At 42.4% G+C, this 25225-nt stretch overlaps 1 protein-coding gene across 5 annotated transcripts in view; it reads left to right on the plus strand.

Annotated features, from left to right (window-relative positions):
• Positions 1-1711: 1711 nt before the first annotated feature.
• Positions 1712-25225, plus strand: part of EBF1 (EBF transcription factor 1) — a 412485-nt gene continuing 388971 nt past the window's right edge. For 3 of the 5 annotated variants that reach the window (XM_058168522.1, XM_058168524.1, XM_058168525.1), the window contains exons 1-5: positions 1713-2855; positions 4393-4549; positions 4940-5003; positions 5950-6005; positions 20524-20597. In XM_058168522.1, coding sequence (XP_058024505.1) covers positions 2722-2855; positions 4393-4549; positions 4940-5003; positions 5950-6005; positions 20524-20597 — 485 coding nt within the window. In that variant the 5' untranslated portion in view covers positions 1713-2721. Of the gene's footprint in view, positions 2856-4392; positions 4550-4939; positions 5004-5949; positions 6006-20523; positions 20598-25225 lie in introns of all 5 variants that reach the window. The other 2 variants (XM_058168521.1, XM_058168523.1) reach the window with 2 other exon arrangements.

Below are 25225 nucleotides of genomic sequence, written 5' to 3' on the forward strand. Positions count from 1 at the left end.
GCAAATCGATTCGTTGTGGAGTGGGTTGATTTTAATGATTTTCTTCCCGCGTTTTTGCAAGCAAACAAGCAAGAACAGGGCATAGAGTTTTCAGCCCCTCTCATTTCTATCTTTCAACTCGACCGTTTCGCCTAGGGAAAAGAGAAGGACGATCCCCTGGTCAGAAAATCGATTTTTTCCGAGGGGAAATACTTTTCTGGCGGGAAGCGCCCTCCCCGCGCCAGTCGCGCAATTCTGAGCTTGCTACAATAGAAAAAAGGAACAAATTCGGCACAGGACTGAAAAAAGACCCATTTTGAGAGTAATCACATAGCCCTCTGTTATTGCTAAAGAGGATGGAGAGCACTTTATTATTATTCTCTGTTCAAACCAACATGAAGTCATAGCTGCCACTTCTTTAACTTATTATTATGGCTCGTATAATATTTCTGAAATCTCTTTCAGACAAAGATTCCATGTCAGAAAGCGACTTTCTGCATGGAGATTGGACATCGCGTGGGTTGGGAAAGAAGGAGAGCGCTATTATTATTTTTTTAAATCAAAAGCATTGCAAGGTCCATGTGCCAATAACTCCGAAGTACCGAGCTGAGGTTGTGTTTCTTTAACCAACAAGACAACCCGGTGTTTTAAACCAAGTTCACACCTCTAACAGGTATAGATGTACGTGGAGGGGGTTGCCCATCTGTACTTTCTGACTTCTTCGGATGGCGGTTTAAAAATAAAGTATATTTAATCTCCGGATCATGAAAAACGGGTTCAGATCACCGCCTGCAGGAAGGAAGGGCAGGTTGCCTCGCTGCCGCTGCAAAAGAAATCTGGCCTAGTGGGTGACAGCTGTGCGACTTGAATCGCTTTCATTAATTAAAGGCTTTGTGTTTCGTTGGGATTATTATTATTATCGCCACCGTTGCTGTTGTTCTGAGCCATCGTTATACAATCGGAAGAGCCTGTCTTGGAGGGCGCGTGCAGATCGGATTTCCCACGCGGGCAGCAAAAAAAAAGAAAGAAAGAAAGAAAAGAAAACCCTCTCCGGAGCCTCGGGGACACTCGTGTCCACCCACCACTCCCACGCTCCAACGACTCTCCCCCACCTCCCCACTCCCGCCTTTCTCTTGCGATTCTTTTCGGCCTCGGAACTTCGATGCGGCTCTGGATCACGGAACCCGAAGCGCCCGATCCTCAACTGCATCGTAAAACTTTTTCCCCCCTTTTCTTTCTTCGCTTTGCTCTCCTACTAGGAAGAACAAGGACCGCCCGAAAGGCGGCTCTGGGCGGCTCTCTTCCCAGCACGTGGGCCGAGGCTGCCGCTCGATCCGATCCAGGCCGGCCCGCATTGCTGCTCTCCGATCCCCTGGCCCAACCGCGCGATCCCCTGGCCCAACCACCCGCCTGTCGTTCTCTCCCGCAGGCTGTTCGGAGCGCACCGCGCCGGCTCCCCGCGGCAACTTTCTCCGGTCTTTTCCCGGCGAAAAGGGGCGGAGCGGGCGGAGCATGCTAATGAGGGGGGCGTGTCTCTGGGGCCGTCGGCGGCGGCTCGGCTTTCCTCTCCGGCGATTGGTGGGCGTGGAGCGGCCGAGGAAGTTATGACGCTATGCAAATGAGGGCAGGGGCGGGCTCTGGCCCGCAGGGCGCCGCCCCCCCCTGCCCAGTGGGGCTGGTGCGATCGTGTGTTTAGCTGCGGGGAGAAGTCGAAGTAGATTCCATTGAGAAAGCCTGCAAAAGCGCTCGGATTGAAGCGGGGCGGAGGGAGCGGGGAGGGAGGGAGGAAGCCAAGAGGATCTCAATCCACCCAGGGGGGTGCGCTTACCTTTCCCGGCGTACGAGCGCCGCGTGTCTTCCTCTGCCCGTCTCTCTCTCTCTCTCTCTCTTTCGGGCTCCCCAGCAGCCAAGCCAAGCTAAGCTTCCTGCAGGAGAGGGAGGCGAAGAAGCCAGAGAGAGAGAGAGAAAGAGAGAGAAAGGACGAGCGCCAGTCTTTGGCCGGAGGGAAAGCCCCGCAAGAGAAGGAGACTCGCCGAGGACGGATCGCAAAGTTGCCGCTTTCTTGTCACTGGAAAATGACACTTGGTGTAGCCAAGGGCGCCGCCGTCCCTGCAGCCGCCGCTACAGCCGCCACCGCCGCGCCGGTTGAACCTATTGTTTCTTAAACTGCTTTCTTTCTTCGGCGATCCAAAAGAGGGGGGGACTTCAGCACGGAAAGGACGCCGCCGGCGACGTCCTGCCACTTCTTGCGCGATCCCGGCCAGCCAGCCAAGAAGAAAAACCATATTCTGATTTTGTTAAAGAAAAAGAGGAGGAGGAGGAGGAAGAAGAGGAGGAGGAGGAGGAAGAGGCCAGCCGGTGTCTCGCGCCCACCCTCCAAAGAACAAGCTCGTCAGGCGGCCGCTTAGAGCATCCGCAGCCGGCCCCGGGGGGAGATTTTTGTAACCCTTTGGATTCCCCCCCCTCTTCTCTCTCTCTCTCTCTTTCCCCCCAATCCCTTCAATGTCTGTGTTTGATTTTCTCTGATTTGCTTTGATTCAGCAGCCGTTCCAGAAAAAGAAAGAAAGAAAGAAAGAAAGAGCAAGAGGGGGAGTGAAACGAAAACCCTGATCCGCTCCGCGCTTTTTCTTGTCAACACCCTGCGTTGTGGCTGGTTTTTGTTTTTGCATTTTTGTTTTTCCTTGCTTTTCCTACTTTTTTTTTTCTTCAAGAAGAAAAGAAGGTTTTGGTTGTCCTTAATTCATGTTTGGGATTCAGGAAAGCATTCAGAGGAGTGGGAGCAGCATGAAGGAAGAGCCCCTGGGCGCCGGCATGAACGCGGTCAGGACATGGATGCAGGGAGCCGGCGTCCTGGATGCAAACACCGCGGCGCAGAGGTAGGTAGAGCTCGCGGCAGCATCCCTCCCTTCTCCTTCCTTCCCTGACTCGAAAACCCAGCGGTCCAGTTAGCCTCAGGTCTGTAGCTGGTGGGCAGTGCCTCCCAGCGATACCTTGACCCCAAATGACTTTTTAATCTTAAAATCCGAGTAGCCGCTGAAAGAGTTTCTCTTTCTTTCTTTCTTTCTTTCTTTCTTTCTTTCTTTCTTTCTTTCTTTCTTTCTTTCTCTCTTTCTTTTTCTCTTTCTTTCCCTTTCTTCTCTTTATTTCCCTTTCTTTCTCTCTCTCTCTCTCTCTCTCTCTCTTTTTCTTTCCCATCCGAAAGACCATGGAGCTTTACATTCAGGAATCGCCCCCAAATATGTTGGCGCTTCCAATACTCACATTAAGAAGCAAAATTAGAGTGAACATTTACTCCTTGCTGTTCCCCATCTCTCTCTCTCCTCTCTCTCTGTCTCTCTCTCCTCCGAAAGCCTCCCTTCTTTTTAAGTTGCCTCCAACAAAAGTCGCTGGAAATGTGTCCTGTCACTTTCACAACAACTTTGCTTGTTTGTGGATGGTCTATATATTTTTCTTCGTCAACAAGAAGCCGACCCTTCCTTCCAGCGATTCCTTTCGAGAAAGGTACGCCCGGGACCTTTTCAACTTTCCAGCTACTTCCAGTCCAGAGATCCCGGGAACTAAGTTCGATTTCCTCCTCACGGTGCTTACTCCCGAATTCCCGTTTTCTGGGGTTTCATGGGTTGAACCAGGGCCGCAATTTAAACCGGGCGGCTGGGAACCTTGACAGGTCGCGAAGACATCTGTCCTGCTCGGCTGGATCACTCCCTCCCTCCCTCCGTTCCCATCTCCTCTGCTCGGGAAGGAAAAGTGGTGCGGGGACAAAGCCAATGTGAAATTATGGAAAAGTTTTGTAGGGATGTTTCCAACCCGAGCAAGAGCTGGGCTGGAATCCGAGAGAGTCTTCCTGCGAGCGAGAGTAGCGCTTCGGGCATCAGGCGGAGTTAGTGACAGCTGAGGCCGCACTGACCCGACCTGCGAAAGCGTGGCCTTGGGTAGGCAGCGGGAGCATCCCCGGGGCACTTCGAGCAGCCGGCAATTTTGGCTCGCTAATTCAGGCTGCAGTGAACGGGTCGGGGGGGAAAATGCAAAAGAAAAGAGAGCCAAAGGCCTCCCTGGTTGATTTTTCCAGGGACAATTTTCGCAGTGTGGAAAGGCAGCGGTTGCTTCGTGGTTGCCGAGGCCGGGGGTTCCTGCGGAGCAGCCACTCGGCTGAATGGCTCCGTTTCTCCCCTGTAGTGGAAGAATCACCTGCTTTCTTCCTTAGAACTTGGGGAACAGACTGCATGAAATGGACCCGAGCTTGGGGACCTGACTAGGACCCCGCTTGTTGGACCGAGGAGCTCGCTTGATGCTAAGGAAAGGCCTGGTTCCTTTTTTTGCCGGACTCGGCCCAGCTTTGCTTAATGGGAAGTTTCTTGGCTAGGGTAGCAGGGCTGGGACTAACCGTGCCTAACTCGGTCTCTTTGGCCGCAGCGGGGTAGGCCTGGCCCGGGCTCATTTCGAGAAGCAGCCGCCTTCCAACTTGCGGAAATCGAACTTCTTCCATTTCGTGCTGGCTTTGTACGACCGGCAGGGGCAGCCCGTGGAGATCGAGCGCACCGCCTTCGTGGGCTTCGTGGAGAAAGAGAAAGTAAGTGTACGTGTGAACTGGCGCTCTGCGCGCGCGTGTCATCAGATAAAAGAGAGCCTTCTGTTCCTGCCCGGGACCATCCTAGAGAAGAGAGCCCTGCCTCTGCGGGATCCTTTCAAACTCATGCTTGGCCGACTCCCGCCCAGCAATCTTTTTTCCCCCCGGCGCTTTTCCAATCTACTCTTGGCTTTTTATCCATACCTAGAACAGATTGGGTTGAACTCTACCCCCTTTGAGTAATGTCCCGATTTGGAGAGGATGGGGTGGGGGGAAGGCAGTAAAGAAATAAGTAGCAACTGGCGACGAAGCCGGATTTCGGGCTCTTTAGGAGAGCTTTGCTGCTCTGGTTTCTGATCCTGCTTCTAACACTTGTGTGTCCTTTCGCTTCAGGAAGCCAACAGCGAAAAGACCAACAATGGGATCCATTACCGTCTGCAACTCCTCTACAGCAACGGTGAGCTTTATTCTGGCTGTGCTTGACAGCTCCGGGCGGGCTTTAAATCTCCAGGGAATTCCTTCGTTCAGTACGTCTGTTTTCCCCTGGAAGGGAACGGAACGGAAAGGGGAGGGGAGGCTCGCCCCACCGGGTTCAGGCTCGGGGTGCATTAGCCAAGGGGCAGCAAAAATATCTGTCGCGGTTGTCTTTAAGAAACAGAAACAGCAGCATCAACAGGACCGAATAGCTTTTTTAAACCAGAGTAGAATTTCTCAGACAGCGGCCCGTTCCTCTCAAATGTTTCTCCAAAGGTTGCCGCCCGACCTTAAGCACACACACACACGCACACCCAAAAGAAAAAATAAAAAGGAGGAGGAGGTTCAACTCCTATCCTTAGTCCCGTAATGCTTTCAAGATTTATCAGACCCAATATTTTGCTTCGGTGGAAATCCAAATAAAACAGAACGTCCCTTTCACCTGAATAACAATTTCTCTCTCTTGCCCTCCTCCCGTCCCCCAAATTGGGAAGAAAAGCAGGGCCAAACCTTTCCCCAATCGATTAGGGTGCATCAAGTGTGGTCTGGGCAAAGGGATCACCTCGTTTCCGTTCTAATTAAATGAGAGATCCTGGGACGGGGTGGGGAGGGGAGGGGGCAGAGGACGACAGAAAGCAAACCCCAGGCGGATCTGTTTTGAGCATTTATTGGTTCTGATTAAATATATTTGCGATTAGCTTTGAGATGATGGAGAGGAAACCAGTTAATTATTACGTGTTTACAACTTTCAAGACCTGCCATACTTCGGGACCGCAAAGTAACTGGCAAGTTGAGGGAAAAAAAGAAAAAAAAAAGGAAAGGAAAGAAAAGAGCTTTCTCGGTTTTTGACTTTCGCTCTTTCGCTTAATTGTTCTATTTTTCCTTCCTTCTCCCCTCCACCCCCCGGTCTCCCCAAATACGGTTTCCAGGGATAAGAACCGAACAGGATTTTTACGTCCGTTTAATCGACTCCATGACAAAACAAGTAAGTCTTGCTTTCGCTCGTTATCTTGTGAAATGACCAAAGTGGAAGAAAGCCGAGGAGCTCGTGGAGATATGGGGCGGCGGGAGAAAGCGGCTTTGGAGGCGGAGGCGTTAAGGGAGTTGTGCACTGGAAACCGAAAGGCCGGGTTGGAAGGAGCTTGAGAACGGTGGAAGCCGCGAAGCGGTCGGTTTAGTTAGTAGGTGGCTGCGATTCTGGATTACGCCGGTATCTCTACCGGCAGTGGCTGGCTAGTCAGGATGAGAAGGAAAGCGAAGAACAAAAACGCGGGTGACTGCTCCCTTTTATGTGTCCATCCCGGCCTTCTTCCTGTTGGAAAATCCAACGTGCTGACAAACTCAGATTAGCGCGGCCGCGCTCGCTCGCTTGCTCACGAAGTCCGAGGGAAGTCCGATCGGATAGTTAAGTTTCCTTCTCCTCCCGCCCTTTAGATCCCACGTTCAGTTCCCGTTCTGTTCGGTTCTTGCCATGTTTAGCAGGATTTGTTTTCGAAGGTATTCTTCCCAAATAGTTCTGCGCAGGACTCCAGTCTTTAAAAGCCGTTGCTAAAAAACAAAACAAAACAAAAAAAACACCAAAAAACCCAGGATCAGAGTAGGACCAAACCCCCCATTCCCGGGGGCAAGAGTTTTCAGAAACCGCCTCGTCTCTGCTGTCGGGGCGGAAGCGCCCCCGCTCCTTCCCAGGTCCATCCAGAGCTTTCCCAGCCCTTCCAATTTCCCAAGCCTCCTGCAAATCTCGGACGGTGGATGCAAAAAAAAAAAAAAAAAAAAAGTCCAGCGAATCGAGCGGAGAATGAGTAACGAAGCTTTTCCTCCTAGCGGATCGTTGTTCAAATCGACTCCAAAAAAAAAAGAAAAGGGTGTATTTGCATTGATTTATCGCCTTGAGCGATTCTCTCAGTTGAGGCGGTAGCCCTGGCTGAATTGGACCTTGGCGTAAGCTTTAGGGAAGCGCCTCCTGTGCTCGGTTTTAGATTGGCCAGGAGCCAGGGCGGGGTGAACCAACCGCGGTCTTAAAGGTACAGGATCACCGTGGCTTTCGCCAAGCCCCTTCAGTGGGCTAGGGCCAAGCAGCAGCTGAGATCCGATTGCACTGCGCGCGCGCAGGGAGGATTTACCTTTAGGCAAACGGTATTAATTTTGCCTGCCTACCTCCTCTCCCCTCCTCCCAAGGTTTAATTAGACCTGGTAGCTGTTTATATATAAAATAAAATAAAAATAAATAACAGCTTCTGAAGGCTTCTCAGATCACAGATAGTTCTCTCTCTTTTCTCCTCTTCTCCCACCCCAATTTTAATTATATGGACGAAAAGACATAGAAAAGCAACCCAGGAAAAGCAACCAACGCCCCGCCCCTGACAAGCGATTCTGTAGCCACCTAATGGACCAAGTAGATAATTATATAAATAAAGACGTACAGTATTTATGTACTCTTCTGTAATTCCTGTGTTAGTGTTTTAAGGGAAGATCTTAAATCTTGGTAGATTTGCAGAGGGATGGTGTCTTGGATGATAAACACTTATTTTAGAAACTTAGTGCTCCAGAGTAATTTTGTGATTGGAAAAGCTCTGCCCTTGATACAGCCTAATTTCCATTATGGCATTTTATTGCATGTTGACTCTCAGTGCCCTACCATTGTGGTTTCAAGAAAAACAACAACAACCCTGCATTCCTCTAGTAAAATATTGAGCTAAAAGAGATCATTTTATTCCTCTGAATTAACACCTTGTTACAGTGTATCTTTTTTAAAAATTAAGAGCATGTCATGTTTTTATAAGATAAATTGATAATTTTTAATTTCTTGAGATCAGATTTGTTTAACCTCAGGTTAATATTTTGAAAGTTACTAAATAAGCCATGTGATTTTATCTGATTCAGAGGTGTTTTTTAAAAAAACAAACACAAATGGAGGGATGTTTAGTTTTTTCTTTTGCATACTAGTTCACACACATGGTCGTAAACCAGCTTTTGGGTGTTTCAGATTCTGCCTTCTAAACTTTCGTTTGCTTTTGGTAGAACTTTCTGACACCAAACCAGAAAGGTCAAAGTGTTGAGTTTGTTTTAGAACACTTGTTCTTTGATGCTCATGAAACATCTTTTCCTGCTATTCATGGCTCTTACAATAGAGGAGAAAAGAAAAGAAAAGAAAGAAATGGAGTAGTTGCAATCCAACTTTTAGTAAAATTAGTGAGACAAATTCTTTTGAACGACAGTCTGTAAGAACTGACAGCAGAACAACTCCAGTCCTTAAACTACAAATCTTAAAAACTGCACCAGTAGACAATACTTTATAAGTTTGTATTTAAAAAGGACCTCTCGCTGTTCTGAGCGACTGTTGTGTGTGAGTGTAATTGCATAATCCCTTTAAAAAAAGGAATTATAATTGAGCCATTTTCCAAATTGTAGTCATTCAAGGGTTAATGCTTCTTCCTTTCAAGATTGCATTTCTCTGTAGAGAGTCATGCCTTGGCCTCTCCTAGTTTAAAAACACCTGTTTACTAGCATTTTGTTTATGACTGGATGATTATCAATTCACCTGCAGATTCCTTGTAACCAGGAATGATTGCACAGTTTCTGTGCTGTTGTTTCCACAAGAACAAGCCACAGCCCAGGCTTAGTTGGAATTCAGATACAAACTATTATCCACTTAATAGCAACCAGAATTTTATTTTAAGACATTTTACATTTAACTGTAACATTAGGATTAATTATTGGTTTAGGGGGAAGGGGTGGCAGAACAAAATTGCAGAATAACAGTTTTAGAGAATAAAATCCCGTGCTGATTTAATGCAATTACTGTTAAAAAAAAGATTGACATTCCCTATTGAGATGTGGCTGATGAGAATCACAAGCTGGTAGATACAAATGTTGATTGCTTTTTATTGAATGGATGAGCTTAGTTGGCATTGTCATATTATATGTATTTTGTAAAAAAAAATCTTAAATTAATGTCTGGTTATATCAGGGAGCTTTGTGTTACGATATGCTAATCTTTCCAGAAAGCAAAAAGACTTGTTCTTTTTTTTAAAAAAAAAAAAACCTCAAATACTTTGAAGATAAAACACCTATAAGACAGGTCAAGGAGTCTGCTAAATTGTTTACAATTGTCCAATTGTCAAGTTGTCACTTAGGCTTTAATACAGAATGTGAGGAATTTTGGAGAATCTTAAGTAACTTTCTGATTGGAGTTAAGTTTTATGCAGCTTGGTCAGATGCTCCTTCAGTTTTTATTGTAATGCACGTTAAATATATATTGTCAGACATCATAGAGGAGGGGTATACTAGTATCTGAATCTTGGCAGAAATTGGAATGGAGGGATGGCAGCTAAATGAAATGGTGCAGGGGTCAGCAGATTTCAGCGGTATGGTATCGGCAAATGACATGTCAACAGGAACAACTTTTTGAGATCACACTCACTGTTTTGTGTGCAGGTTTAATGACTTTCATACATACAGTCAGCTGAATTAAAACAGGCAGGGCTCTAGAGGTTTCTAGGCATATATGAACAAAGAGGCCTAGCCCATGAAAAAGGGAAGGACTAGTTTTTATTTTTAAATTTTTAAATTTGTAGTGATGATGTCAGTGGCCTAGTCCACAAATTAGGTAAGTGAATCATGAAGCCAACTGACTTTGTAAATTAATGTAATCTTTTTCCATAACTGAATATATTTGTTTCTTTCTAAAGTATTTTCATCTACTTTATCATTTATGGTTGAGTTACATTCTTATCGTGTTATTTATTCATTTTCTTTGTTCTATCTGCCTGATACTGTAGTTGTGGTGGTCTGTAAGAAAATCATGGAAAAATGCTGTGCTTGAGAAGTTGCTATCTAAATAATGAGTTCTGGGGAACCAAGAATATTATACAAACATTGTCAGTATCTTTGCAACAGCCTACATTTAGGGAAGAGACCTGGAAATAATTCTCTTGGAAAGTCTTGACATTGATGTTATATAGCAGTGTTTTCCAAGCTTAGCATTTTTTGAGATGTTTGGACTTCAACTCCCAGAATTCCTCAGCCAATATGCTGGGAGTTGAGTCCATACATTTTAAAGTTGCAAGTTTGAAATACACTGTTATACAGGAAACTGGAATTCAGTTTGGGCTTATCTTGAGAAACTGAGAGGGATTGTACAGGAAAAAAAAATAGACATCTCAAAGTAGTAGTAGGCTGGATTGTGAAGTTAACAAAAAATTCAAAAGAAGGCAATGGCAAATCACTTCTGTATTCATTCAGTATAGATTTCATGACCGTCATTTTTTGACAGAGGTATATTTTGCATTGTTGTCAAGTATGTATCCATGATGTATATAAAGGTATAAAGGTATATAAATTAATTAATTAATTAATTAATTAATTAAATAAATAAATAAATAAATAAATAAATAAATAAATAAATAAATAAATAAATAAATGAATGTCCCTAGAAATCAAGTTCAGCTCAGAAGAAAATTTTGACTGGGATTTTAGTAGAATTATTCAGATGGTTTTGTCATTGTGAGAGATCATTCAAGCTTATGGATGTAAACTCTGTCTTTGTAGATATACTCTTTTTCTTGAACCTGGATCAGAGTGAGTGAAATTTTAATAATGGTGTGAATCAAACGATCACTTTATACATCAATAGCTTCCTTGCCAATTTAGCATCGGAATAACAGGAAGGCAGAAATCTAGTTAAGATCAGTCACTGATTCTTTTGCTTTTCTTCAAAATACTCTATCAGAAAGTAGATTTCCAACACAGCCTAAATCATAAATAAATCCAGCTGATTTCAGAGTGTTTTTCTTTCTAACATGTGAGCCGTTCAAAGATGCTCTATCCATGTTATCTTTGATACTTCAAACCTTCTATGTCATTTACAGCAGGGATGCAGATATACAGTACTGCTTTCTACCTAAATTGATCAAGCTGTTGTGCCTGGGTGTACAGATACTGAATCAGTGAGTTGCAAATGGTGCGGTTGTGAGGAAAATAGGAATCGGTGAAGAAAACAGCTCCTCAGGATCTCAGCTGTGGAGCCCAATGCTCTTGTGCAGTGAGGCAAGCTTGCAGTTCAGCCAGGGTGGATTTTTTTTTTTTTTGCAGTGACTTGAATCCTTTTGCTTCAAGAGCAGGAAGTGCAGGTGATTTCAATTTCCTTCTCTGAGAAGAATGCGAAGCTTGACATTTACATGCATGCTCAGGTCCTGAGTGTTTGGGAAAATGTAAACTCAACACAGTGGAAAATGTGTTGTTTGGAGTCTGGGGGTGAAAACAAAGCTGAGGATTTTGGAGAGACTGCCTGGGCCAGATGGCCCAATGCATTCCCAGTCTGGCTTCCAACTGCTCCCTCCTGTATAATATACAGCCATTTGTTCTGGGATATTTACGCTAGAGTTGTTTCCCTGCGAATGTTTGAGAAGCATTCAAAATGAACATATTAGTGGAGCTGGGCTGGGAAGGAGGGGGAGGGAAAGGGAGAGATTTATTTAATTCACATGAATTCCTGTTGATGAGCAGGCTGGCATGTTAGAGGAGGAGAATGGAAGCAATAATTAGCACCTTTTGGTTTAGTGCTGCTGAACAAGAATCCTCATATATTTTAGATCCCAATCTGGGCAAATTTATTGCTCCCCATATTAAACTCTCATTGCAAATGATGGGAGGCTGGTCTGCTGTAAGAAATCAGAATTAGGGCATTAATGGCTAATTACACATTGCAAGTCCAAAATGTCAGAGCCGAAGATGCAGGAAGTTGAGTATCTGAATTCTTAGAATTACATGATTGCCTTCTCCATAAGTAATCCTAGAGCTGTAACCTGCTAGAAAAGCACTTATTCTCAGGTTACTTAGATATATAAATTGGTGAGAAATGGGCTGGCATTTCCACTTTTGTTCAAATGATTTTCAAAGCCGTTTGCATGCAATTATAGTATAACAGTACCAAAAACTTCAACTATAGAGATAGAGCTATAGATATATCTACACAAGAAGTAAAGTCCGGCTAATATTAGTTGATACTTAAAAACAAATTAGTGAATACTTGAGTATAAATTAGCATAGCCTATTTCACATTTTCCCACATAGGAAATTAAAAATAAATTACCATAGTTGTCATCTAGTTGTCCCAATGAAACAAAGAGGAATGGATTGGATATTTTAATATGCTTCTTAGTTCTCCTGTTTCAGGTTGAAATGTTTTAATTGTACTTTTTAAATTAAATTTAATCATTGATCCTGCATGAATGGTAGAAGACCCATTTTGTGAGTTCTCCCTCTTCTGAGTCTTAATCCACTTTATTTTAAAATCTTCTCCAATTTCATGCAATGGATTTTGGAAGGTGCAGCACAAGTGAACGCAGGGAAAGATGGGAACCACAACTCCTCACCTCCTTTCTGTTGGTAGGGGAAGCATCTTTCTTGAGTGAAAAGGAATCTGGATTCAAAGCCAATTTGTATACTTGTATTCTCACTGGCTGTGTAGTGAAACAAATTAAAACTAAAAAAGGAAGCAAACAAGTACGTTCAAAACATATGTCTTCACCTATGCGGGTTTAGTACCTATTTGCAAAATTATTTTTAGTTCAACAATAACCTAGCTTTATACACTGGAACTTTCACATCACTCATTTAACATCTTTTTGAAATATTAATTCTGTGTAACATCTACACCTACCCCGGTTTTGTGGAGTTGAGGAGGGCATCCTTTCCACTTGCATGAATTGAGCGTGGTGAATGTTTAGCAAATAATGTGTTAAAACCCAGTTTTTGTTCAATAGGAACAAGATATGTTTTCAGAAAAAAAAATATTCTAGTGTCTTCTGAGACAGGAACCTGTCTTTCTGACAGCTGCAAAAGTTTGAAATTTAAATTGCCTCTGTTTCCTTTCTGAAACCAAATCAATACATATATTTATGCAACCATGGCTTGTGAGCACAGGCAGTGACTTTTAGTCCACAGTTAGGATATGCATTTGTTAGATTATACCCCAGTGCTCAGTATTTTTGAGAGAAGAAATAACATCATGCAAGAGAATCACTAAGAGCTGAGCTACAGAATAGAATGAGGGAGATTTTGATCTCCATGAATTGAGAGACGAACACCCCTCCCCCCACCAAACAAGTCTTATCTGGTCTTACAAGTGTTGTAGCTGGAGACTCCCTGATTTAAAAATATATTTGATAGTGGAGCATGAAAGACTACCAGACATTTGCTGTCCTCTGGTCTTAATTTAATACACGATCTATTCAGTGAAATGATTGTAGGAAGATGCATTTGATTATATCATATAATCATATATCATATCAATATAATATGCATTATATCAAACTCTGGCTCTAACTAATACAATGTCTCTTCAGAATTTTTGACAAAAGCCATTTTTAGCCTTGTCTTGAGATGTCAAGGGTCAAGCCCAGATTTCACATGCAATGCAGGTGTTGTCTCAGTGAACTAACAACACTTTCTAAATCTTGTTCATCAAAACAGCAATCTAAAAGATGCTAAAATGAGTGTACAATTGCAGTTGTGAAACGTGCTGCCACGATACACTTTCCTAATCATTCTGTATTTATAAAGCAAGTATTAGAGCAACATTTCCCCTGATCAAAATATGTTAATGTAAAGTAGGGGGAGGGTTACTACTTTATAACCTAGCCCTCCTTTAATCCTGGTTTGATCCACAACTATACTGTTGAATGCCCTCTGAAGCCTGATGGCTCATCAAACCTTCATTGAAAAGATAGTTGGTTTCCCCTGTTACGAGGGAAAAGCAAAACTCTTGAAAGCCTTTTCTGTACATGATCCATACAACGGTTTTCAGAAACTGGACTTGTTTTTAGCCGTGTACGACACCTCCCCACACACACTTTTGATTCATACAATTCCTTTAATAATAGCTGGTGTTCAGAAACTGGGGTTAGCCCCTACTGCATTAAAAGTCTAAAGATGTTCTGTACGTAAGCAAAAGGACTGTTGATGTTAAACACAATAGACAGGCGATTAGATAATCACACTTGTTGAATCCATTTGTTCATTATGGTTATTTAACTGGCCTTCTTTTTAAATAGCTACCTGGAGGTTAAGTAAGCACAGCAGTTCGAAGGAGGGAGAGAAGGGAAGTAAAGAAAAAGAGGGAATTAAATCCACTTGCTCTTGTTTGCAGCTTCTAAAGAAGTTGAACTTGCTTCAATTAAACTCACATTGACTTCTGTACCAACAAGACTGGCCCGTGAGCATGGATCATGGTGGAGCTTCAGCATCTTTAGTTCTTACTTAGGGAAAATTCCTTTAGAGTCCCACTGTGCTGCATTAAATGCAAATCAATTATTCACTGTAAAATGCCATCACCTTAGTCTTTGTTAGCTTTTTGGCAGTGCCCAGAGAACATGATAAATCAGCTGCAATTAAGTCTGTGGTATTCTCTGATTCTTGCAGGCAAACTGCAGTTCTTAATCATTTGCCCCACAACAATGGTCACGCACAAGGCCTTTTTATGCTAGTTGTATTTTTAAGGTTTAAAACTTTGAATGAATCAAACTTTTTTTTTAAATGAAAGAACTTGAATCCAATTATAATACACCCCTTTTCTCTTCCTCATCCTTATTCTGACTGTAACAATTTCTAAAGAATTCTAGGGTATTTTAAAGATATGATGTATAGTCAATTGTAATCAAAGAGTTTCCAGTACAATAGAAAATGTGTTGAAGCAAGTATCTTTCGGCAAATATGAGTTGCTATTTAGTAGGGTTAAATTCTGCATATAGGTATGTATTCAGTGATTGGCATAAGCCTGTCGGGTTCCCCTGTTTGCATGAGAAAAGTGTTATGATTGTTATTTTACAAAAACAACATTCTTATTTAGTGATTAAAGCATCAATCTCAACACATGTTGAAATCAATTCCTAGCATTTTCATAGGATTTATTTGCATGTCATGTTCTCGATCCATGTTCTCGATTATTTTCTTCATCATTTTCCCAGATGTTTGGAAGATTACAGGAAATTAGATGTTTAGGCAGTTCAACTGAATATATACCATATTTTTTGGACTATAAAATGCTCTGGACTATAAAACGCACCTACCTTTTTTTGGGAGGAAAACAAGAAAAAAAATCTGCCTCTGCCTCCCAGCAATTTACCTCCTTGTAGCAGACAGCAAGCAGCCTGTTTCAGTTTTAGTTTCATTTTCAGCACAGCCTGATTAGCACAAGGAAAAAAAATCTGCCTCTGCCTCCCAGCAATTTGGCTCCTTGCAGCAACAGCCCATTTCAATTTCAGCTTCAGCACAGCCTGATTAGTACAAGCAGCTGATTGTCGGTTGGATTGGCGTCCCAAAGATCAGCTGTTTCAGGCGGCAGGGATTGCCATAGCCTATTGCCGCTTCTGCGCACTCCATTTTCCGGGGGTGGGTGGGTGGGCGGGGTTACATTTGGTATATAAGACGCACCCAAATTTTCACCCTCTTTTATGGGGGAAAAGTGTGTTTTATACTCTGAAAAATTCAGTAGGTTTATTGTAAGCTAAAATTCTCTACAAGAATCTGAATTACTAACAGTCAAAGCAAATTGATGGTAGATAAGAGTCAACGGAATTCAAGGTGCGCTGCTCTTAGATCTCATTTGAGCTCAGCCTGGTCATCTTCTACATGTTTATAATTATTTGGAGGTATACCGGTGTATCATTATAGCGTATAAGTATGCCAACTCCTTTACATACAAATTTTTGACTCTACCTCAGAAATCTCCCGTCTGCAAGATATTGCTGGATCACCATGAACACTTTGAACCTCAGAGTCTACTGTCTATGGAGATTCTCAGTCATCCAGGTCATGGTTGCCCCAAAGGTGCTTTGAAGAGGCAACTGGACTTTCTGGTTTTTCTTTTCTTTCTTTTTCTTTTCTTTCTCATCCAAGAAGCTTCTTCATCTCTGATGCTCAGGGTCTACTGTTGGAAGCTCAGTGACCACCTCTACCCGCATTGGACAGGTCACAGAAGAGGCCATAATCATGGCCTCTTGTTCAACTAAAAACATTAGTTGTACATGCTATTACTTATGTAACAAGCATGTGCTTTTTAAGATGTGGGGAATTCTGAGCAGGGGCCACTTTTAAAGGGATGATTTTTTTCCATTTGCTCCTGCAGGTCCTTGTTAGACTCTCCAAAGAAGCTCAGCGGGATGCCAGGGACTGTTGCAAGTTTTGAGAAATGCTAAATACTCTGAGAATAGAATGAGTGGTGGGGAATATTGGGGTACCAACCAAACCCTATTTAAGGTTGGAAGGGCATAGAGTTAGATTCCTAATGTCTTCAAGATCTCAAACTCTCTGCTGTTTAGGCTGCGCTTGAGTTTCTCGTTTCAAAAAGTAAGGTTGGCATCCAATGCTGTACAAAACTACAGCAACATCAATGCTATTATTTATGGCACTACTAAATCTTATTAAAATATAGTGTACTGTGCTGGAGTGTGATAATACTATGTTTAAGCAATTACTTTCGCTGGCTGAGATTCATGGCTGCTGTGCTGCACCCCCTCCTTTTTCCTCTTGCCTTCAGTGGGCAGCCTTTTCAACGGCAAAGTCACAGCTGTGCCAAATTACCTCATTTTATGGGTTATGTGATGCTTCTGCTTGTTGGCCAAGGCTGTTTAAATTTAGCCCTTCCCCCCACCTCCACACGTATTAGAGAGTTTTATTGATTGTTTATGTTAAAGAGGCCATAACCAGAGGCATTGGTCTGAAAGGTAGAATTTTGATCTTCTATTCCTTTCACAAGGATGTGCCAAAGAAGACTGAGTGATGCTGTTGGCATCGGATAATATGGAAATGTATTCTAGCTGAGCGCAATCAGGACCACAATATCAAGCTTATAAAATACCTGATTGTAAGCACACAGAAGGTTCCCAAATTCTTACTATATTCTAAAAGTCTTTAAAAAAGACTTAGATGAATTCTGAAAGAGGAGGATCCTTGAGGATTATTCACCCTTGAGCAGTTGAATGGACCAAATTCTCCCAGGTAGGGTAACTAATTTAAAAGCTTATATAAGAAAGAGGGGGGACACGGTGGCTTAGTGGCTAAGACACTGACCTTGTCGATCGAAAGGTTGGCAGTTCAGCGGTTCGAATCCTTAGTGCCGCGTAATGGGGTGAGCTTCCGTTATTTGTCCCAGCTTCTGTGAACCTAGCAGTTTGAAAGCACGTAAAAACAAATGTAAGTTGAAAAATAGGGACCACCTTTGGTGGGAAGGTAACAGCGTTCCGTGTGCCTTTGCCATTGAGTCATGCCGGCCACATGACCATGGAGACGGCGCTGGCTCTTCGGCTTTGAAACGGAGATGAGCACCGCCCTCTAGAGTCAGGAACGGCTAGCACACATGTGCGAGGGGAACCTTTACCTTTATAAGTAAGAGGATTGTATGAATATAGTACCAATAGCACTTAGATTTATATAACGCTTCACAGTGCTTTACAACTCTCTCTAAGCAGTTTACAGAGTCAGCCTATTGCCCGCAACAATCTGGATCCTCATTTTACTGACCTCGGAAGGATGGAAGGCTGAGTCAGTACAGGTAGTCCTCAACTTATGACCACAATGGAAACCAAACATTCTGTTGTTAAGCAAGACAGTTATTGAGTTTTGCCCAGTGGTGGGATTCAAGTAATTTAACAACCGGTTCTCTGCCCTCATTATTCCTTCCAACAACCAGTTTGCCAAACTGCTTAGAAAGTTAACAACCGGTTCTCCCGAAGTGGTGCGAACTGGCTGAATCCCACCACTGGTTTTGCCCCATTTTATGACCTTTCTTGCCACAGTTGTTAAGCGAATCACTGCAGTTCTTAAGTTAATAGCATGGTTGTCGACTGAATCTGCCTTCCCCATGGACTTTGCTTGTCAGAGGGTCGCAAAAGGTGATCACATGACTCCGGGGCACTGCAACCATCATAAATATGAATCAATTGCCAAGCATCTGAATTTTGATCATGTGACCACGGGGATGCTGTAGTGGTCATGAGTGTGAAAAACCTTCATAAATCACATTGTCAAGTGCCATGGCAACTTTGGTCACTAAACGAACTGTTGTAAACCGAGGACTACCTGTAATAGGATTTTGGGTTGATGAAAGTGGCATTTTGTCAGGTTTTACATTCTAGAGCAGGGGTCCCCAACCTTGGCAACTCTTAGCCTGGTGGACTTCAACTCCCAGAATTGCTGGCTGGGGTATTCTGGGAGTTGAAGTCCTCCAGGCTTAAAGTTGCCAAGGTTGAAGACCCCTGTTCTAGAGGACTGGGGCATAGGTGATTGATTCCTGAAGTGTTTTGGAGATCTAGAAATGTCATTGCATATATAATGGAAGCATTAAAAATAAACTAAGAAAAACCCACACCATTTCTTTTTTTTTTTTGACATATGAACTGTGAGCAAGCTAGGAAAGATTTGAAATGTGAAAAGATGGGATTTGTGGCATATAAACAGACAAGAAGGCTTGTATTCCTTTATCTGTTGCCTTGAGGAAGAGCACATTTGAGAAGATTTGCCTCTTTTCCTATTTGGTATAACAAACTTGGGGAATGCTAATAAAGAAAAAACACAGGAGCCCTGCCCTCCAATGTAACTGCTCATCCTAGTAAAAGGCGCTCACTAATGGTCGACTTTTAACAAGGTAGCAAGATGGCAGGAAAGGTTAAGTATTGCAAATGTGATCTTCAGCCCCGGGAAAAAATTCTGCCACTGCACAGCGGTGTTCCCTGCATGAAGCTGTTTGCCACTTTTTATTGGACCTCAATAAATTGCTTGCTAGACATTTCAGCAAAATGGCCTTTTCCTTTCCTTTGGCCAATAGGTGCCATGTTCCTTGCCTCGGTTCTTTATTGGCAGTTTGGTTGGCAATTATCAGGTGAAACCTGTGCCTGTGTGAGCTTGCTGATAGTTGCACAGCAAACTATTATCTAGGGAGCGGGTAGGGGTTGCCAGGAAGATTTCTCCTTTCCCAGCCCACTGACAAAATGATTGCATGCAGAGCCATGCTATGGTTCAGAGTTGTGTCTAATGCAAGCACTTATAGTGAATCTGTGGTCGCCATGTAGACAAATGTTGCCTAAATTGTAGAGTGGAATTGTCACTGGAAAAGCTGCATTTGGCTAAATGACCTCTTTTAAAAAAAAAATAAATCTTCACAGTCTATTCTTATGTGTCCATTTTATAGAATCGTAGAGTCCAACCTCTGTCTGCCACTAACTTCATATAGTAGAGCGCCGGGGGACATTGAAAGCATTAACGTTCAATTCACAACTGAATTTAGGGGGAAAAAAAGTCCAGTTTCACCTTGTGGCTTCTAAAGTAGGAGTTTTTAAGCCACAGCATACTGAGCAGACCATAATGGCTGGTTCTCACAACCATTGCTAAATCCCAATGGGTGAACTCACAATTTCAAACTAAGCCAAAACAAGCAAGTACAGAGTTTCTTCGCCCTGTGGTCACTATGGCTGTGTTCACACAATCACAGTAAAACAGAATTCTTAAGTTTACAAGAGGATCGATCCCTTCTGATGTTGCCTGCCAGTGAGTAAAGCTAAGAAATATAGACAGAAGAAACTGGAGGCCAAAGACGGTCAGTTCTTGACTGCTTAACCCAAGACAATCACCAAAGCACAGATGGAGTAGCTTATCTTTTTTAGCTTGCTCAGTAGTTGGTTGGTGAGGGAATTCTGGGAGTTGAAGTTTTACTTATCTTCAAGCTGCCAAGGTTGAGAAACATTGGTTTAGAAAAGGGGTGTCAAACTCACATTGTCATGGCGTCGTCATGTGACGTATCGGGCGTGGCCAGCGCTTGATGCATTTGGCCTGCGGGCCGGGAGTTTGACAGCCCTGGTCTAGAAAGTCAGTTCTTTATATTGACAAGGCTCAAAAGATACTGAAAGGCCTATCCGGCTTTATCCTCTTGTTTTCTAGAACTTGTTTATTTGCATTTACAGGAATGCAGTATCCTTTAATTTGTTAGCACATTTTACCAGACAGGAGTTGTGAATCAGGTTCTGTACACAAGCTGTAGCTAGTTAAGTACACAACCATGTTTTTTTGAATTAAAAATATAGTCACTTTTCATTTTATGAATAGTCTCCCCAGTGTTCTGAGTCTTTCGAGTTTTGTTTTTTTTAACACTGTTAAGTTTATGTTTTATTGAAAAGAACATTGTAGTTGTCTTGACTACTAAAAAAGCCTGTCCTGTGCACTGCTCAGAAGATGTGCATAATGTGGCGGTTAAAACAGAAGCAAGAATGCTGAATTGAAGCTTACTCAGTTCAACTTCTGGGCTCTCCAGCAACAAATCCTGAGACGGGATTTTTGTGTTTTTATTTTTCTCCTCAAAGATGCAGCCTGTTTATGCCGAGGTCGCTGGTTTGCAACGTAGTTATGCATTCACGTCCCGTGACAATGATCATTTTCTCCAACTACATTCACTTTGTGACAAAAAAAAATAAATACTATTCAGATAAAATTCCCCTGTCTTTTTCCTCTAGGCGATAATATATGAAGGCCAAGACAAGAATCCAGAAATGTGCAGAGTTCTGCTCACCCATGAAATAATGTGCAGGTAAGAAAAATCTCTGTTGTATCTTAATTAGCAAAGAAATCTGTCTCTCTCTCTCTCCCTCCCTCTCTCTCTCTCTCTCCCTCTTCCTCTCCCTCCCTCCCTCTTTCCCTCCCTCCCTTCCTCCCTCCAAAGCTTGGTTGAATCTAAACTTATTCTGGGATTTAAAGCATTCTCAACTTTCCTTTGAAAAACTCCCTGATCTGCTCAGTGTGAGTGTAATAATCAGCAAACGTGTCACTAAATGATCTCATTTCAATGACCTATTGGAGCTTAATCTTGAATAATATGGTAAAAAATGCCATTTAGTGATTGGAACTTTTATCTCAGTGGTGTAATTCAAATTTTTTTACTACTGGTTCTGTGGGCATGGCTTGGTGGGCATGGTGTGGCTTGGTAGGCATGGCAGGGGAAGGATACTGCAAAATCTCCATTCCCACCCAGTGGTGGGTTGCTACTGGTTTGCTCCAGATCGGGAGAACCAGTAGTGGCGGTGGTGGGAGGCTCCACCCACCCACCCGGACGCTTCTGCGCATGCGCAGAAGCATCGTATGTGTACATAAGTGTGCACGCGCCCATGAGCGAACCCGTAGCGATGGGATTTGAAACCACTATGGTTCCCACCCCACTCCAAGGGAAGGATACTACAAAATCTTCATTCCCACCCCACCCTGGGGCCAGCCAGAGGTGGTATTTGCTGGTTCTCTGCACTACTCAAAATTTCCACTACCGGTTCCCCAGAACCTGTCAGAACCTGCTGAATTTCACCCCTGCTTTATCCTCATGGAAAATGTTTCTGATGAGAGAGAGAACATCTGAAATGGAAATACTTATGAACATTTATCCAACATGACCTTCATTAGGAAAATTATATCCTTTAGGCCATTGCTTTCATAAGAGCCTTTGAGCCTTTGATACTTCAGGTAAACAAGAGCATGGTCCTTATTTTCTGCAGGGATATGTCTTGTAGACTACTTATGAAGGACGTAGTGGGGGCAGAGTGAAAAGAAGGGTCTGTGGTCCATGAAGGAAATCTATACGGGTAGTCCTTGAGTTACAATCACAGTTGGAACCAGAATTTCTGTTGCTAAACAAGGTGGTCATTACTTAATAACCACCTTGTTTAGCAACAGAAAATCTGGTTCCAACTGTTGTAACTGAATGTACAACCTTCAGGTGTTAAGTGAGTCATGTGGTCATTAAGTGAAGCCAGGTTCCTCCATTGACTCTGAAAATGGCTGGGAAGGTCACAGATGGTGAGCCCATGACCCTAGGACACTGCAACCATCATAAATACAAACTGGTTGCCAAACATCCAAAGTTTGCTCATGTGACCATGATCTTAGGGATGCTGTGATTGTCATAAATGTGAGGACCAGTTGTAAGTATTTTTTTTCAATGCTTTTGTAACTTCGAACGGTTGCTAAAAGAATGGCTGTAAGTTGAGGACTACCTACGGGACTACCTACTTTAGCTGCCCAAGTTTATTAGTTGCTCAATTCAAGCAGACTCTTGGGTTGTTGGACCTATGTCAAGGTTGTGCTTGTTGTGTACCCCTCTCCCCCAACTTTCAATGTGATTCTGTATTCAGACCCAACTTCTTAGAATTAGGTGTAAAGTGAACTGAGCAAGAGCAGTCCTCCTGGGTGATTCAAGCACAATCTTCTTCTCCTTTTAATCAACAGGTTTGCCTTTCATCTTTGGGGATGATGAAGGATCATACTTCAGCAGCCAGTGGTTGAATTGGGTTTTTGTAGCTATGAATAGTAGCTAAATCAGGAACAATTAGCAGCTCAAATATGTTCAGTGGCACAAATTGTGACAGCTGCTGATTTCAGGAATGAAAACATGGATTAATTTTTTAAATTCAAGTGCATAAATTATAGAAATTGTGGTAAAACAATAGACCAGGATCAGCCCCTTCCTCCTTTGGACTGCTTAATAAGTTTCTTCCGCCTAATGTCTTTTTGTTGCTTTAGAAAACATTTTTTTTAATTCAAGTTGTCCAGGGTTAAGAAGAGTTGCATCGAACACAATTGTAGAGCACCAATTTGAGAAAGTTTGCTTTTTATAAGTAAGGCTCATCAATGCTCTTTATCGGTTGTGGCTCAACTATTAAATGAAATTAGCATTCCCATATATTTCAAGAGTTATTCATATCATGAAATTCTAAGGGAAAGAATGTTTTCCACATTAAGTAACCTGAAGTATGCATCAGTGACTGAAAGTATATATCAAGTTAAATTATAATGTGTTGTTGTTGTTGTTGTTGTTGTTGGCTTAGTGTGATTTGTGAATCCACTATTCTGGGTTTAAATTGTCTGTGAATCAGGCCATTATGAATATTCAACGCATCCTGATTTTTAAAAAAAATCTAATTATTCAGTACTTCAGTAATGGTCTGAATTCAGTAATGGTCTGAATTCTGAATTCTCAAAGTGAAATGTGGCCTCTTTTATAGTTGATACTCAGTTTTTTTGGCCACAAACTATATTTTGCTTAGGTGATAGGCAGAAATCCAATAGAGGAAAATCTAGTAAACTAGATGGTGTGAGAGAGCTAGTTCTCACACAGAGAAGATTAAAAAGTTTGATAATAAAGCAGTCCATTACCTCAAACAAGACTGATGGAAACTGGGTCTCTCACACAAAAGATAGAAAAGCATCTAGCATGTTGCATTGCTCAGGGGGAGGTGCAAGAATTTTGGAACTTGATTTTCCTATAAATAGGACTCATTTTGATATGCAACAGTTGCTGCCATTCTTTAATAATGACCTCTTAGCTCTCCTGTAATATATGTACCTATTAGATGTTTTTGTATTCTTGAACACTTGTTTATCCGTTTCTAGTTCAAAGTATCTGGGAGTAACTTCATGGATTTGTGACTAGCAGTTGTATTAACTCAGTGGTGAAATCCAAGTTTTTTTTCTACCAGTTCTGTGGGTGTGGCTTGGTGGGCGTGGCAGGGGAAGGATACTGCAAAATCCCCATTCCCACCCCACTCCTGGGGGAAGGATATTGCAAAATCTCCATTCCCACCCCACTCTGGGGCCAGCCAGAGGTGGTATTTGCTGGTTCTCCGAACTGCTCAAAATTTCTGCTACCGGTTCTCCAGAACCTGCTGGATTTCAGCAAAACCTGCTGTATTAATTATACCAAGTAAAATTCATTAAACAGTTCCTGGAAAGAAGTACAACACAAGGAACACTATTCTTTGGTTTTATATTATTTATCATGTTCAGAAAGATTTGAACAAAAGAAAGGTTGGGGAAAGGTCAGTAAGAGCTGTAGATGACATTAACATGGATGGATAAGCTAATATTGCAGAAAAAGGATTGGGCAGAATGTGAATTGGTAAATATTTGGCAGATATTCAGGTTTCTGATGTTAATAAAAAAAACCAGGAGATAATTGTGTAGTAATCACTTAGTCTTAGTATTCTTCATTTGGCTTGTTGTGAGTATATGAATACATTTATTGGAGAGTAGCTTGCCTTATGTTTTTTTTTTAGATAATAAGACAATTTCCCATTACTTCTGTATAGAATTTTAGTATCGACCAAAATCTTCAAGTGTTGTGTCAACAGAATTGGGTGTGCCAAAAAGTGTTTGAGTACATAAATACATACGTACATAACAGGGGCGGATTTCAAAACCTGTTGCTACCGGTTCGCTCATGGCTGCTCGCAGCGCTTGCGTGACACATCTGCGCATGCGCAGAAGCATCTGGGCGGGTGGGCGGAGCCTCCCACCGCCGCCGCTACCGGTTCACCTGATCCGGGGCGAACCGGTAGCAACCCATCACTGATACATACATACATACATATATACATACATACATACATACATACGTGCAGTTCCAGTATCATCCAAGTTTATTATTTGTTTATGCATTTATGTAGTGCCTTACATAGTCATAAAGATTTAAAAAGAACTCATAAGACAAGTCCTATATAGTATATAATCAAAAATTAGCATTACAGTAAAAGCAGTCAAGGTGGAGGTAAGATATAGAGCTATTCATAGATTAGGGGAACATCCATGATTATTTCAGCTATCTTTACACTGGCAAGAAGTTCCAATGCTGCTGATGTCTCTTGACTTGAAAATTCTTTACTTAGTGTTGCTATCATTTATTCGTATTGCTGATTTCAATAGATCTTTATTGTTTTTTTCTGTTTTGCAAAGGCACATGAACAAACTGAAAAAAACCCATTCTGATATTTACTTAAAACAAGAAGCAAATATCTTAAAATATCTAGGTTCAGTTTCAGGGTTCTGAGATGTTTACAGAAGGCCATAATAGTATACTTGTATGAGGCTGCCTAATGTTATCCCACAAGTCTCTGATCGATTGTATTGCAACCATATTTTTGACAAATAAGGAAACTTGGGTTTTGTTGCTTACACATTCCTAGATTTGCTGCCACTGGCTTTCTTAACTGTGGTAAGCGCAGATTGGGATGTGCTGAATCTGCAACAGGGGTCCAAATGCAGTTTCAATTATAAGCATAAAATTAGAGTCTGTTCCCCATTAATCAGCCCAGCTAATTGCTATGCACTACCATTAGCCATATGGTGTGAAAGACAGCTTGCTCTCTCTAAGATGAAATTTCTTCATTCCAGAAATGA

Source organism: Ahaetulla prasina, chromosome 2 (assembly GCF_028640845.1).
Source record: "Ahaetulla prasina isolate Xishuangbanna chromosome 2, ASM2864084v1, whole genome shotgun sequence".
In the NCBI taxonomy this organism is placed as follows: domain Eukaryota; kingdom Metazoa; phylum Chordata; class Lepidosauria; order Squamata; family Colubridae; genus Ahaetulla; species Ahaetulla prasina.